Below are 17,119 nucleotides of genomic sequence, written 5' to 3'. Positions count from 1 at the left end.
ACATTGTACATAGGGGAGGCCATCCTCAAATGATCCTGGCTGTGTTTGGGAAGTTAAAGTATAATAAACTAAACGACAGATAAGGGAAATCCCTTGTTTTTCCCTCTGCGATTTCTTTCCAAGTTATTAAATATTCCGTTTCTTGAAGAAAATGTAAGACTATCATTGTGTTATATTGATATAGTTGGATACTTAACGAGTGTAAATAAAAACCAAGACAATCAACATAAGTGAAAAATAAACTTTATTCGTAAAACAAAACCATATTGTATAGTATCACCTTTGATATTATACATACTATAAACCCGTGTGCAGCACCATTACACCTCGTGCAGTCTGATAAAACATTACTAGTATTCAACCAACGAGGCAAAAGAAAATAGGATCTTAGCAACCATATGGTCCGAATAATGGATATACAATGGCCTATACAAAAACTCGTTGAAAACTCATTTCACCATTTTTTGTGTATTTTAGTGCGTTAACTTGTTCTTTCAGGTACACGTAATACATTTTTATTCAGCTAAACTATGTTGATAACAAGATATTTGCTTATCATAAGTAAAATATTCTGACCTTTTAATGGTGCTCAACAACAGGGTCATATACACCCTTTTGTTCCTCTACTCATTTAAGACTACAAGATGTAAAGGCACTTCTGCTATGGGAATTGACTTTAGTTGGTCGAATACTGCATGTGAACACTTAGACATTATATCCATTCATAAACACAAATATTTTTCAACGAATTTCAACAAGGAATATGCAAAATTTACGCTACACACTAATGTACGTGTTAATAGTGAATGATAAAAATTAAAAAAAATTGATTATAAATCACCAACTATAGTGTGCAATGATGAAAAAGTTTTAGTTTGAGTAAATTAGTCAAATTTGAGTCAAGTAGACGTGTAATGTGTGGGATGGGCTAGTGTTTAGTTTCTCCTTGTACATGTTACAGCTGGGGATCTCTGCCTGTTGGTGTCTCCCTGAAGTATGCTGAAAAGTCACAAACTATCACTCGATACCACCCAGGTTACATTACATTGTATACAGAATGGACATCCATACTGTCTCACTTGTTCTACTCTCACAATGTTAAAGGTTTAGCACGACGAAACACTATTGAAATACATGTAGTACGTCGTATCTTACCGTTAGCAAAATGATCAGCCCAACATATTATGGGAGTAACACTTTTTATGTTGGGTGCTAAACAAGAACAAATATGTTTAGTCTTTGTTGTTCGTTTTTGTCAGAAGACAGAAACCATCTGAACGACTTGCCAATAAAGAGGAGTTGGAGAGACATTATGTAGAGGTTCATTTGGGAAGAATAGAAATGTCAAATTTCCAAATTTTGTCGCCTCTTGCTATCAAGCAATGGGAGAATGGCTATACCCACAAAGGAAACTGTTTCACATGTTTCATAAATGACACATTGAAAGACAAAGTAGTGATTCCAATAGAGATACATAACATTATACTATATCCTGTGGTTATTCATACTTCTATCTAAATGGTGTCGCTCCATTCTTACTACACTGCTATACCATCGTTATACTATGATAATGTATGTTATCTCAGTAATTATTGGTTTGATCCATTAGTCATGCAACTCTTCACTGATAATTTTCACAATCAAATTGTATCTTGGCCCACATTCAAAAATTACTTATAAACAATTGAGTCGTCCATCATCATATTCCTACATAGAATATATAAATACTGTTACAAATCTTGCTAAATAAATGCATTAAGATCAAATTGTATATATTTGACACCAAAATCTTTGGCAATGTAATTTTTCAGACAGATGATATTCAATGGAAAAAATATACACAAAAACCAGAAGAAATAGGCTTAAAACATATAAAAAAATTAATATGTAAAAATGAATAATGAACAATGATAAACAGCAGAGGTTTAACAATGAAATGTTTGGTGATTACTGATAAACATCAAGATACCAAGAGCTACCCTTATAAAAACTAAATATGTGAACAGTACAAGATATTGTGTCGAGATTACTGATGGAAAAGGTAACATAACATCATTACGTGGAAACACAAATATAACATTATCAATACACGTACATCTCTCTAAAATGTACGAATGAGATTAACAAAATCGTGTATACCCTTGTCGACCATCATTTCTAATATCTTTCGTGAGGGCGAGACTCTCACATACCTTATTTTACTTTACTATCTTCTTTCATTTTCCTTTTTACGAATGAACCCTTACACCTTCATTTCGTCTTTACCATCTCATCCATACCGATACGCCCTCTCATAGTTCTTGAACATTGAAAGATATGCATGCATAATCTCTTATTTCCATGCATTTTGTAGCTTTGCAGAAGCTTTTAAAGTCTAACTAGAACACTGACACGTCAGAAAGGGCCCCGCTATGTGTCTGACGTGCTTAAGTGGAAAAGTAGTATTTTGACAACGAATTCTTCCGTGTTAGCTATATGTTGCTAATAAATAATTAATGTCAACATTAATTGGGAAACCGATGATGGTACATTATTATAATTCTTTGGAAAAAGTCTTCCAAGTATTTAACTTGAATCCTGATTCCAAGCTAACATTACATTAAGAGCATACAATTAACTCAAATACCCCTTTTAAACAAGGTAAACCTCATAGTTTGCTGAAGAAACACATAACTAATGTGAAAGGAAGGGAATAAAGGTCTTGCTCAAATATTTTAATCATGTAAAAGTGCATTAAGCAGTCAAAACTTTGGTGAGTTGACTTCTTGTTTAATTCTGAACAACTCTGCTTCATTATAAATGTTGTAGCAAAATGTTCATGAGAAAATAATTTTTTTAAATTTGACCTTGACCTTTGACTTAGTAACCTTGGCCCATGACCTTACCTTTGGACAGTCAACTCCTTGTTTAATTCTGAACAACTTTGCATCATAATGTTATAACAAAATGTTTATCAGTTAAGAGCAACAACATTGTGATTTTTTTAAATGTTAAAATCCAAGATGGCCGATTTTTTAATTTAATTTCAGCCTGAAAAATTACCAAGCAGATCTAGGATGGATGGGGAATCATCATGTAAAATATGGGGAAAATACTCCACTCCCTTCCATCATTAATGTGCAAAAGAAAAAAAACGGACAGACGGACGGACGGACAGACAGACAGACAGACAGACAGACGGACGGACGGACGGACGGACGGACGGACGGACGGACAACCTGATTACTATAGGGCACCCGCATCTCGATGCGGGGCCCTAATTACATCCGTAAATTCATCTTTACTACCGACTCTTCGGCATTCAAGTCATACGATGTTGTTCAAACTACTGACATTTACCCAAGCTTTTCTACAAAACGATTAACACAGTTTGCATGCTTTAAATGTTATATTTAAAAAAAACCTTTTAAACGGCACACACCAATAACTAACTAATCTGTGATCATTAATTATACCTACACAATCAATGTCGGAAAATTTGTAGGAATATGAAAATACAAGAGGCCCAAGGGCCTTAACGGTCATCTGACTACCTTGGCAATAATCATATAAGAAGTTAATTAGATATAGCGTCATGGTAGTAATCTTCGATTGGGGTCAATCAGAGATGTAACAAGACTTTGTCTGGACAATGTGAGGATCATTTCCTGAAAGTTTCAGCCAAATAGCAACGGAAAAACTTGAAAAGAAGTTCAAACTGTGTTTTCAAGATGGCGGCCGTGGCGGCCATCTTGAATTTCGGATCGACCGAAAAATAACAACACTTTGTTCGGACCATGTCAGGATCATTTCATGCAAGTTTCAGCCAAATCGCACTGGTAGAACTTTAGAAGAAGTTCAAAATGTGTTTTCAAAATGGCGGCTATGGCGGCCATCTTGGAGTTTGGATCGACCCGAAAAATAAAAACACTTTGTTCGGACCATGTCAGGATCATTTCATGCAAATTTAAGCCAAACCGCACCGGTAGAACTTGAAAAAGAAGTTTAAAATGTGTTTTCAAGATGGCGGCTGTAACGGCCATGTTGGGATTCGGATCGAACCGAAAATTAACAACACTTTGTCGGGACCATGTCAGGATCATTTCCTGCAAGTTTCAGCCAAATCGCTCAGGAAGAACTTTAGAAGAAGTTCAAAATGTTTTTTTCAAAAATGCGGCTGTAGCGGCCATCTTAGAGTTCGGATCGACACGAAAAATAACAACACTTTGTTCGGACAATGTAAGGATCATTTCATGCAAGTTTCAGCCAAATCGCACAGGTAGAACTTGAAGAGAAGTTTAAAATGTGTTTTCAAGATTGGACTGTGGCGGCCATCTTGGAGTTCGGATCGAACCGAAAAGTAACAACACTTTGTCGGGACCATGTCAGGATCATTTCCTGCAAGTTTCAGCCAAATCGCTCAGGTAGAACTTTAGAATAAGTTCAAAAGGTGTTTTCAAGATGGTGGCTGTGGCGGCCATCTTGGATTTGGGATCGACCGAAAAATAACAACACTTTTTTGGGACCATGTCAAGATCAAATCATGCAAGTTTCAGCCAAAAAGCATCGGTAGAACTCGAGAAGAAGTTCAAAATGTGTTTTCAAGATGGCGACCATTTTGGATTTCGGATCGACCCGAAAAATAACCACACTCTGCCGGGACCATGTCAGGATTATTTCATGTAAGTTTCAGCTAAATCTCACTGGTAAAACTTGAAAAGAAGTTCAAAATGTGAAAAGTTACGCACGGCGCACGGCGGAAGACGACGGACGAAAAATATGACCTAATAAGCAAAAAAGGCTTATTGACAAGATTTTCACATAGCATGATTAATGCATATCTATGACAATTTTTACAGCTGTGAATTATACACAACTATCAGACCAATGGTATCGAGTACTCAATATTTGAATTCAACAATTTAATCTCTAAATAACAGATTTGAAAATTGTAATGGATTTGGAAATGAAGGGCACAAACCATATACATGTATTTAATTTTGTTATGATTTCATGTATGCAGTGTCAAGTCTGTCAATAGGTATCTATCAGATACTATCCGAGTATTATGTTTAAAAAGACAAAGTTATGTTAGGAATTTTGACGTTTGTATCTCAGGGGCTTCTAATACAGCATCTTTTGTAGCATATCAGCCATTAATAGGTAATGCTAAAGGCAAGTACCTGGTATATGTAAATCATGTGTGTCGAGATAAAAATAGTTAAAATATATCGGCATGAAATTGCCCTATAACCAGGAATGACGTATATACATGTAACCATGGTTGCTAGATCTTATACCTTTTATACTACAGGTGCATCATCACGTCTTCGAAATTCTTGATAAAAATTTTCGGAGTAGCGTCAACAAAGCCTTTGAATTAAGCATACTACAATGCAAAACAACAGATATTTAGATTTTTTGAGAAGGCGACAAGTATAGAGGTGGCACCGGACAGTATTCACCTGATGAATGCTTTATATTACTACCACTCTATCTAAAACACACACCTCTGGAACTTTAAGGTAGAGTGAGATATATTGTTTTATGCACTTAATATACTGTAAAACAGGGCTTTTTCGTTAAAAAACATTTCATTATCCCATGGTTGTTATGAAAACACAAAATCCTAACCATTATATACATGTATATATATATATATATTGTAATATTGTATATATATATATATATATATATTCTAATCATAGTGTAATTTGAAAACTTCAGACCATGCGTGAAAATACTCCTGCTAAAAGGTATCTCAATGCTAGAAAAAATATCAGAAATGAGGTTGAGTGAAGTTGAAAAAGTAGCGCTCCTGGAATCGTGTATCTGTTGTGAAATGAGGTTGGTAGTTATTAATGAGAGTTGATATTTCAGCAGTGATGTTAGGGAAATGGTGTCCACTTTTCCTACCTACAACAAAAATTGGATTGTCAAATTGTCTAAATCTTCTTACCAACACTTCATTCTCACAAGAAAAAGGGAAAGTATCAATATTTCCTATTATCTTATAAGACATGGCAAGACACCAATGTGAATAATGATTATTATCGAAACTATAGACTATAACTTACATTCTTCCACAAAGAAGTCAGCGAAGTACTGTGTAACCTTCACTCCCCTCCTGGTATGGGTCAGAGCGTCGTTGAGATCCCAGTCATACGGCACCTTCTCTGGATGCCATTGGACTCCATAGAACGGGTATTTTATGGCTGGAAAACAAAGCAGAGATGGGGATCTATACCAGACTTAACATTCAACTACAGATTTCACAACAGCAAAAAAATATTTCTTCTAAATGTAACTTTTCTTGGCAATCAATGAGAAGCCATTAATGTAATGTAAGTAATGTGGTATACAAGTATCCAGAATACACGTTGTTAAGTTTTGTTATTGTATGTTTTGGATGAGATCAGCTTACCTTCAAATGTTGATATGAATTCTTTGCCATTATCAGCCACATTTGTCGACATGAATCTGTAAAAGGTCCGGAGGGCCTGGTTCTGGCTGAAAGTCTGGAGTTGATAAATAAAATGTAATTAACATTGTTTACTATCATAGCATGCTTTGTTTTAGATACCATCAAATAATGCTTATAAACAGTATTAATATAATCTCTTTCCATCTGTGGACTTTATAATATAAGTATAAAGTAATGTAATAGTTGTATATAATGAGAGTTACCTACCGTGGGAGACAGTCCATAGTTATGGTGATTTGCTGTTACATTATATGATATCAGTGAAGTAAGAATATATTTTGGTAGATCTGCAAATAGTCGACTTTGTCCAAAATCTACAAAACAATTTTTCTAAATATTAAATGTGAAAAATATGACTTAAATACAAATATTTCGAATTTGTTTTTTATACAAACCTGAACACCAAATTACTATTATTTGGTAGTACACTCATTAAAAAATAACGAAATATAGAAGGAGTATAATGTGATTCTTTATGTTTTTTTGTTAGATTTAGGTTATCAAAACACCAAAGTGACCAACGTACTGTTTGACGCAAGGTGTAAGGCAATAAGCAGGTTCTTATCAATAAATACGTACTGTGTGTCAGATTGAGAGACATTCTGTGAGACAGTAAGGCAATAAGCAGGTTCTTATCAATGTACACGCACTGTGTGTCAGATTGAGGGAAATCATTCTGTGAGATGGTAAGGCAATAAGCAGGTCATTTTTATGCATACGCACTGTGTGTCAGATTGAGGGAAATCATTCTGTGAGGCAGTAAGGCAATAAGCAGGTTCTTATCAATGCATACGCACTGTGTGTCAGATTGAGGGAAATCATTCTGTGAGGCAGTAAGGCAATAAGCAGGTTCTTATCAATGTATACGTACTGTGTGTCAGATTGAGGGCCATCATTCTGTGAGCATGTAAAGCACTAAGCAGGTCCTTTCCTGCAGTAAGAACAGTCAGCTGCTGAAATCCCTGACAGGTGCCCCATAAAGGGAAGTAATCTCCAGCATCATTTGCCTGAAATATTGGGATTGAATAAACAGTACACTTCAAGAGTAAATGCCACTAGAATGTCTTCTGAAAACCTTAACATATAGCTGATACTTCATGGCTAAGATCAAATATGCATGCACACAAATATGGATGAAAATAAAGTATACATAAAAGTTGTTGCTTACTGGTCGTCTTAAGTAATTTTAGACCCTAAAATTGTCTCTGGCAGGAAATAATCAAACTAACAGTATATGCCAACCATTCAAATAGAAGTCCAAATGTATTAAGAGTTCTGACATATTATCACCGTGTTACAGTTAATAACTAACACATATATGTATGTTATAAGTAAATAATGAAGGAATATGTGTTTACCCTCAGAGCCATGTTGTACAGAATCTTCGCTGCCTTAGCGAAGTAGGAAGTCACGATGTTGACATCACCACCAGGAAATACAACTCTGTGGAGAAATTCATCTAGTAGCATGAACAATACGTCTGACCTCATGATTTCTTCATCTGGGAAACATAACTTTCTGCTCCTACAACTTCAGCTTTAAAGACGACTTATAAGATACTGTAATTATTTAAACTTTTGTAATAAAATTCAAACGCGTGTTGTAATGAAGAAGTTTATAAACACATTGTTTAATGTATAAGCCATGCATCATGCATTTACATGTATTATCATTCTTATGTACATGTATTTAAAACTTTCATTTAAATCTATCATGAATAATTCTTATTCTTCAAGCAGCTATACATGTAAATAAAAAAAGTTATGAGATAAGTAATAATCACACAATACTTAATCTGACTATATACAGTACATGAAATTTTAAACAAACAAAAAATTACCCGTTGATACTTTTGAAGAGCTTCTCATAGTATTCACCACTTTCCCTTACTCTGTAAATAAACACATGCTGGTTTAAATAGCATCCCCCAAAGGATATAGTATATATTTTTAGAAAGTCATTATCATAATAACTACAACTGCTAGATAACGAACAAAAACTTAGATCTTATCAAATACCATCTAAGTCCTGCTTAGGGATAAGTTTGAAACATGAGTATGAACGCAATTAATTTCCTCGGAGAACATTAAGAAATATGAATAATTATCAAAATTCTTCAATTACAAAGTATAAAATTGATACCCATAAGATCATACATAAAGATGATATATACATATCTCCATATAGATTAAGGTATACTATATAGTTTGGATCACAATATACAATGCACTATTGTATACCAAATGATCACATACATGTGTATTCACTGATACCATATTTACAAGCCTGGACACGGATCATCTACCTTATGGGTACAACCCTGGCTCCTCCTGACTCCAGCCATTTGACATAGGCACTAGGAATGTATGTGTCCCCATAGTAAGGCTGAGATTTGGGGTCAGAGCTTTGAGCCAAAACACCTGTAATGTCAATATCAAATTCAGACATCTCTTAGTCACTCCTACGTATGTTCCTTCTGAAGGTGAGTCAAGATATTATATTGCCAATAGTTTTATCATTTGTTGTTTCTATGTTTGGCGAGCCAATATTTATATATAAATGTCAAGAATTTAACTCATCCACTCATTACCACAAAGAATTTGCGTTATTTAGATGGGATGAGGCAAATACAAAAATCAGAATTACAGTTGGAAATAAAGATAACTAAAAAGTAAATCAGACCAAGTGTATATTTATAATGAATTATTCCATACCAATGATGGGTCTAGAATTGAGGCTTCCGTCACAGATAGAAGGTCCTACACAGATCATGGTGATGAGGCAGATTGTCGCAACTGGTATCTTTTGTATAATATCCATCATTGTAGGCTACAATGCTGCTCAAATATTAGGTTTAAGATTAGATCAATGTACAAAATATTTGAGACTAATCCAACAAAGTTAGAGGTACATGTATAGAACACGACGAGGCAAAAATGTGTCTAACAAAACAAAACAAGAGGCCCAGTGGCCTTAACGGTCATCTGACTACCTTGGCATTAACCATATAGGAAATAAATTAGATACAGTGTCACGGTAGCTATCTTCGAATTGGGATCAGCCAGAGATGTAACAACACTTTGTCTGGACCATGTCAGGATAATTTCATGCAAGTTTCAACCAAATCGCACTGGCAGAACTTGAGAAGAAGTTCAAATATGTTTTCAAGATGGCGGCTGTGGCAGCCATCTTGGATTTCGGATCGACTCGAAAAATGACAAACTTTGTCGGGACCATGTCAGGGTGATTTCAGGCAAGTTTCAGCTAAAATCGCACCGGTAGAATTTGAGAAGAATTCAAAATGTGTTAAGTTTAAGGTTAAACGTATTCTATTGCAAACATATTCACAAAAGGGTCGTGCACAAGTTATTACAACTTATAAAAGCCCTCTCCCAACAACAATGACATATAAATAATTACAATTGCTTTAAATACATATAAAGGTAGATAATGAATAAATATATAAAATGTATTTTTATAGAGAGAGAGGGAGAGTGAGAGAGAGAGAGAGAGGGGGGAGGGAGGGAGGGAGGAGGATAGAGAGAGAGGAGGGAGAGAGAGAGAGCATTACATCTTTATTATGGATGGGCAAAAATAAATATTTATTATGTGCAAAATAATGCAAGCAACAACGGTATATTTTCAGTATATATTGTGTAACAAACAAAGGTGAATAATCTATTTGACATGTCACAATGGTTACAATATTGATTTCTAAAAACCTTTTGCTGCCCTTTATAAAATGCTGAACTCATATGAATAGTTTCGAATTGGTATTTGAAGATAGTTCTTGACTACCAAATAGCAGTAAGTCAAGATCTAAGGGAATATTCAAATTTAAATTATTTAGTCTCTGAACTCAAATGTTTCTTTCTATATCAAAAAGGACACACTCAAAGAAAAAATGATACGCATTCTCACATAAATGTCCACACAAACAGCTCGGAGTTTCTGCAAGGCCAACTCGAAATAAATCATAATTTAAGGAACTACACTGGTGCCTGAGCTTAGTATGAATAATAATAATTTTGCGGTCGCCGATACCAAAGAAAGGAGGAGGAGAGATATGGTTAATACGTTTTAGAGAATTTTTGAAAATAGTAATTGAAGCTGACGATCTGACAGAATCGTCTAGGGAGTTCCAACAACGAAGTGTTGGCGGTAAAAATGAAGATGAAATTTGACGATAATCTATAATATGGGATTTACATTTCTCAATGGATATCTGACATTATCTTGAACAGTAGAAGGAAGTAGGGAAGAAAAATATTCTGGAGTTTGATCGTTATGCATCTTATACAAAAGTAGAAGTTTTCTTCTCTTTCTTCAATCCGATAAAGTTTCTAAACCAGTTTCAGATTGTAAGACATGAACACAGGCATAAAATGGAAGACCCGTGACTATTCTTGCAACTTCGCGTTGAGCTTTTACGATTCTTTCAGCTTCTAAAATAGTACAACCATCCCACAATTCACAAGCATACTCTAAGATTGGTAAAACAAAAGTTAAGTAAATTCTCAAGAGAGCATCTCTTCTTAATATAAATTTCCTCATAGCATTTATTTTCTTCATAACTGTAGAGTATATAGCTTCGACATGGTCCCCCCATTTTACATTTATATGTATTTACAACAATATAACCATATTTGGTAACAAATGTGCTTCCTGATCCGCTTAAACCAATACCCATACAAGTGCAAAATGGAAATATACAAACCAAGTAACGTTGAACTACTTCGACATACGAACATGCATAGGACTGGGATATTTAGCTCACACATGGCTATGACAGCAGGGCTTCTCAGAACACAACACCGTATACATTTATCATTGGAATTTTGCAGTCCAATGTCAGTGGAGGTGTTTAATCGTTAATCTTAAGGAATACTAGGGTTTGTTGTATGGTTAATTGGTGCAACATTTCACCGGTGATCGGGAATGCTTTCATATCATTTATGTTTAAACACTGATTAATGATCTATGTTGGTAGAATGCGTGTGGGAAGTCCAGTAGTTAATTCAGTCATTGAGCTACTGTTTTAGTATGTTGATCCAAATTTCTCCAAAATATAGAGTTTACTACTGACCAAACGAGTCACGTTTGTTTATTTATCAAGTGATATTAGATTGCATTCAAGTACGCGATCAAATGTACAATGGAGTGATTAGTTAATGTCACACAATATTCAAATCATTAATTAGATATTATTTCTATGGCTACATCAAGTGCAATAAGCTGAACAGTTTTCTGTTATTAGTATCTATTTTAAAAACTCAATTTCTTCAAATGTGTCGTAAATGTGCTGATGTAATTAAAAGTAACGGCATATTATTCTTTTAAATACCGCCCGAAAGACTTTTAAACCCTCTACTAGACATTGTATTGCAGTGCTGCAACATCTAGGAACATCACAATCATAAACTACCCGTCATGTACGTGTTTCACTGACGTTTTATGATTGGGGTAAATACTTTATGATGCGACTTAATGGCATGCCAAATTGTCATTTATTCATGGAGTCATGTGGATCCAAAACAGGACCAAAGTATAGATATATCAATATATCTTATAAGTGCGAGTTCGAGGTCCGGATAGGGCACACGTCATTAAATTGTATTCTTTCGACACTTGTTTTCTCTCATTACATGTTGTTAATCTGAAGTTGAGGTTTTGAATTTCCAGTCGAAATGAGGCACACCTAATGGTCAATAGATCTAATCAGATATTGGCACCATTCACAAGATATTTTTGAACGAGATATTTTTAAAGTGAACAGTCGGGCAAGGATGGATAAAGTCGGTAAAAATGGTGTGAATGTATCCAGAAATTGAAAAATAAATCAAAGTACTGTAAGTACTGAACTGAAAAAGCATTGATGTAACAAAATTTTAGTTCAAAGAAGGCAAATATGTCATTAGTAACATTTTAGGGTGTGTATTTTCTTGCAAGTCCCATGTCATTATCAAGTTGGGTTATTTATCTTCCAAGTATTCATTTAATTAATTTTGGATAAATTGTTGAGATTGCAGACAACCATTCCTCCTCATATCGAAAGATGAATTTAAAAATTATGAGAAGATTTTAAGAAAATGCTAGAAAATTTCCTTTAGATTTGAACTTTGAACCTATCTTGAATTCAACAAATATTTACAGTCAGTGTCATGTGACAGACCTACAGCTAATAACAATCTGCAGTAAAATGACAACAAGGGAAACATTAAGACTCCATTAAGAAGAAAGTATAATCTGACACATGGATATCCCTTGATGGCATTTTTACAAAGTTCATGGCTTATGCTGCAAATGTTGTTTACAGACCTCATTTATAAGGAACTATGTGCAATGCATATAATATACAAGTATTTTTTTCCGATGAACTATGTGGTACAGATCTATTACAGGAGGAAAGGGCAAAAGGCAATTAATTAGATAATTTTCAAGAGAAGAAATGAAATGACAAAAACTAAGGTTCAAATGTTCATTTAGATAATTGGGTTACTGCATCAAAATCAAAACTGAATTGTTTTGAATTATGTTTATTCAAAAATACTTTAATACAAACATGAAATAACATCACAATACATTATTTTTTCTAGTTCTCTTCTGTGATACACACAATGTATTCAGGCATATTAGTAAGTAATGAGCAGTTCTTGATACTTTGCTGCAATATTGAAGAAAAGTCATATCAAAAGTTAGATTTCAGTATGATACTGTCTCTATATAATGCATAAAATGGACACTGAGAATTCTTAACAGCATATTAAAACAACCATTCTCAAAATCAGTGTGTTATTTGTATACATTGACATGTACATTGGACCCTCGATAATCTGGACACCTTTGTTCCCAGCCTAAACCGCCCAGATTACAAATTTTCCGGACTGCCGAATTTCGTGTACCCTAGTCAATTTTGAAATTGTCATGTACAAGTTACTCCCCTTGACCTTGTAAATCAATGATCGGTTTTTATGTTTATGTACTAAAATAAATACTTTTTTTGTTATGTTTTAAAGGTTTTTTTCCCCATTTAATTATGTTATGAATATGAAATTAACGTACATGTAATCACACATTATTGGCAACTTGTTGTTAATGTCACATTACTTACAACTGTTTATACATGTATTGGTAACAAGATCAGAAACAGTTGTAAAAACATTTGATAGAGGCATCAACTAATGGGAACAACCAATGGGCTATGTCACCAGAAGCGTTAAAATTTGTGTCATTTTGGTGAACACACTGCACAAAGTCAACAAGTAAAACTGTTTAATATGTTTCTGTTGTAGCAAATAAATGAATGTCATTCCATATACAATGTACTTATATGGCCGTGTCACAGATGTGAATCATTGAAATATACATTGTAGTAATGATAATTCAGGCGTGATGATGGGTAAATAAATTATCAGTTTATATTATAAATGTAGGATATTTCTATATATATCTAAATGCAAAGTTACTCGACACTCGCTAATTGTCATCACTTGATGTTTTGCAACATTACAGTCAATGGGACAGAATTGTAGTTCTGATAATGACCGTCTGTCAGAACATATATAGTGTGTTTCATTCAAGCCAAGAAAACTCTTTTTGTTTGTTTGAATTTTACAACAAAACAGAAAGACTAACATGTGAGTCAGTCTGTGAAGTTAAAAGTTTAAACACCTTCTATCTCTCCACAGATTGATAACAATCGGCAGTATGTCAAATGGTGACAACTCTTTGCAAAAGTTGCAAATATACTGGATTTACTTTTTTGTATTTTTGTGTTTTAATTGGCATTACGAAACAATGCGAATGAGAAGCGCCAATCCATATGCTTGTTGTCCAGAGCTACATGTATGTTGTCGCAGCTAGTTTAATATATGCCTGGTAGTCATCCTTAGAATCATTTCACTGCTTCCAAAGTAATCCTGATAATCTCCAGTCTTCAACAATTATGATTCTGCTTCAGATGACTAGCCAATGAGTCCTGTAATTATAAAATTTAACATATATATATCAATATTCTTAATTTGTAATAAAAAAGTTACAGAAATCATCTTACAATGACAAAAGGAAGAAATTGGACTCGTGTACACAAGTACTTTGAGTTAAAGATGCTCCACCGCCGACAGAGTATAAATGATATTCATCATTTGAACAATAATTAGTGTTTAATCGTGTATGCATAAGTCTAATTAACACAAAAAATAATATAAAATAATTAATTTTGCCTTTGGGTCAAGCGCAATCAGTCCTTCATTCCATATAGGATATAGTGCTACAGAATTTTTTCGGGATGCAATTAATTATTTTATTTATATTTTTAACTTTAAGTGAAATTGGAGCTCAAACGTTTCAACGGCGGTAATGGTGTAAAGTAAGTAACTTTTGTAACTGAAGAAAACTACTAAATTGTCTGCTGCCGTTTTTGATAGTGAAAAAATACCATTTGTCAGCGGTGAAGCATCTTTAATATATTAGCATCATAATTAATTTGTCTCCTATACCTGATACACATTGATAAAATACAATGTTTTTTTCTGCTAGCAAAACTTACTTTAAACCAAATACTGTAATATTGAGCAAGTGTAAATTTACCATGTATGATATATTACAGTGCACAGGTTATTGTTTATTTTGGTAAGTGTTATTATAAATTCTCTGAATCCATGAAGTTATATATGTAGTGACTGTTTAATCAATGTTTTAAGTTCATACCGCCAATTTCAAAATCCCAGATATTAATTGTCTTAATTAAATCTAGCATTACAATTCTTGTATTTATTTAAAGAAACTCTGTATTCACATGTGTATTACACACATATATGTGTACGTATTGTGTATGGATCTATATCATGCATTGTTTTGCCTACAAATAAACACATGCTTTGGGATGTTTATAGACATATTAACAATCTGGTAAATTGACTCTATGCATTAATATTAAATTTGATGTCATCGCATTAGAAAATAATACCAAAAATGAATCTGGTCAACTGCTAATTATATACTGTAACAACAAACTACTTCAAATTTAAAGTGATATTCAATTTTGTTGCGTAGTAATAAAGTAAAACGTCGATTATATGGATGTTAGCAGGAATTCACACATACTCATGATGTTGTAAGTTCACTTCATGTGCCGATGTCTGTCAAATAGTTCATATAATAATATACCGACCCATTATAAGGCATGATAGGCAAAGAAGCAAAACGAAATGAAACTTACGATTTTCACTGCTTCTGTCTCCAAATACGAAAAGAATTCCGTAGTTTACTAGCAAAGTGGCTTGCAACATGCATTGCAACATGCAGTGTTCAAATATTCTTCGGTGTTTTTTCAGATATGAGAATGCACTTATTACGCTCGATAATTAAATGGAAAATATTTCTTGACTTGCAAGTTTACATCACAGGTCCGCTTTGCGTGATGACGTCTTTGCTTACATTCGGCCATTTACACTATTGCTGAGTGTCACGATATTTCATTGTATCTGTATCCGTGTATTAAATATTCCCTCGTTAATGAAAGGATGCGTTAGTTGACAATCCGTGCGAAATGATAAGGAACCAACGTAACTCAGAATTTATCGTGTTTGTTAGCTTCTGCATAGATCACCCAGACGCTTGACGCGTACGTAGTTAACAAGCGTCTGTTTGAGTGAGACTTGGTTAAATTCAGTGGGCCATCGTAATGACATGATCACTATACGAACGTACCTGTTCTCCAAAATGACTATCAATATAATACATGTAAAAACAAACAACTTTTGTATCTTTCTTACGTCGGGATGAATTAAAAAATTGTCATTATATAATAGATTATGAATGTACACATCAAACTACAATTAGATACTTACATACCAAAATCCTGACAATTCCTTTATTTAGTGTTACCCAAACCGGATGTTTACATAAATATATGCAAATTGCTGGCGAGAATTAGGCCACCGATCGCTACCACTGATGCAAATTATCCTTACTATTTTTCAATTATAGACGTTCATGCTATAGTTTTTGTAGACATGTTTGAAACTATTCTATTTAATGAAATACCATAGAAGTTGTTTAACTGCACTATGGCAGAATATTTGTTCTAGAAAGAGGAAAATAGAAAAAAATCGCATGCAAATGAGAGGTCAATCGCATTTAAATTAGTGGGTCATCCGGGCCGTAGCAATACTGGAAAAGCAAGCTTTTTCAGTAAAAATAGAACATGCATGGTAATACTAGAAATTCAATTGTCATTGTTGTTTTAAATGAATTGTAACATAGCATCAATATGTTTCTATCATAAGAGTGAATGACGTATAATAAATGTTACAATCAAAGCATAAAAAGGACAGTTAACTATTGCATGTTAGGGCATGCATAAAGACAAACAATTTCATTGTTGTTCGTACATAAATTACAATTTGCGATAGTTATCCAGGTTATCGAATTGTATTTGCCAAAAAATTGCAAAAATTGGAAAAAATTTTTAACATGAAATAAGTACTTTAAACATAGGCAATGCAAATTGATTTATGGATTCATGACTCGTGCAAGATTCTTGGTCCCTAGACTATCAATTATCTGATTATGTTCGGATTTTAGAAATTGAAAATCAAAAATAAACAAAGGGCCAGTAGGGCCTGTATCGCTCACCTGGTTTGTAAACATCTA

The 17,119-nt window shown here is 33.9% G+C and overlaps 1 protein-coding gene and 1 long non-coding RNA gene across 2 annotated transcripts; both read right to left on the bottom strand.

The window, feature by feature from the left end:
- Positions 1–227: 227 nt before the first annotated feature.
- LOC138312465 (gamma-glutamyl hydrolase-like) lies at positions 228–9,882 on the bottom strand. Its single transcript, XM_069253328.1, has 9 exons — positions 9,178–9,882; positions 8,769–8,883; positions 8,304–8,354; positions 7,822–7,906; positions 7,335–7,470; positions 6,671–6,777; positions 6,404–6,497; positions 6,057–6,194; positions 228–5,895 (listed from the first exon to the last, which is right to left on the bottom strand). The coding sequence occupies exons 1-9, from the start codon at positions 9,284–9,286 to the stop codon at positions 5,759–5,761; spliced, it is 972 nt and encodes a 323-aa protein (XP_069109429.1). The 5' UTR covers positions 9,287–9,882; the 3' UTR covers positions 228–5,758.
- A 3,684-nt stretch (positions 9,883–13,566) lies between these two features.
- LOC138312463 (uncharacterized) lies at positions 13,567–16,377 on the bottom strand. Its single transcript, XR_011206957.1, has 2 exons — positions 15,684–16,377; positions 13,567–14,441 (listed from the first exon to the last, which is right to left on the bottom strand). It is a non-coding gene; the product is annotated as an uncharacterized lncRNA (long non-coding RNA).
- Between the last annotated feature and the right edge of the window lie 742 nt (positions 16,378–17,119).

The sequence above is a fragment of the Argopecten irradians genome, unplaced genomic scaffold, assembly GCF_041381155.1.
Source record: "Argopecten irradians isolate NY unplaced genomic scaffold, Ai_NY scaffold_0328, whole genome shotgun sequence".
Classification (NCBI taxonomy): domain Eukaryota; kingdom Metazoa; phylum Mollusca; class Bivalvia; order Pectinida; family Pectinidae; genus Argopecten; species Argopecten irradians.
This window is presented reverse-complemented; position numbering and strand designations above follow the sequence as displayed.

Bases quoted from the DNA above. Each gene is read 5' to 3' on its own strand.
- LOC138312465 (XM_069253328.1), bottom strand. From the start codon at position 9,286: ATGATGGATATTATACAAAAGATACCAGTTGCGACAATCTGCCTCATC. The intron at 6,778-7,334 runs GTACGTATACAT...ATTGTTTTGTAG, and splicing joins GGCCCTCAATCTGACACACA to ATTTTGGACAAAGTCGACTA. The intron at 6,195-6,403 runs GTAAGCTGATCT...TTTGTTTTCCAG, and splicing joins ATTCATATCAACATTTGAAG to CCATAAAATACCCGTTCTAT.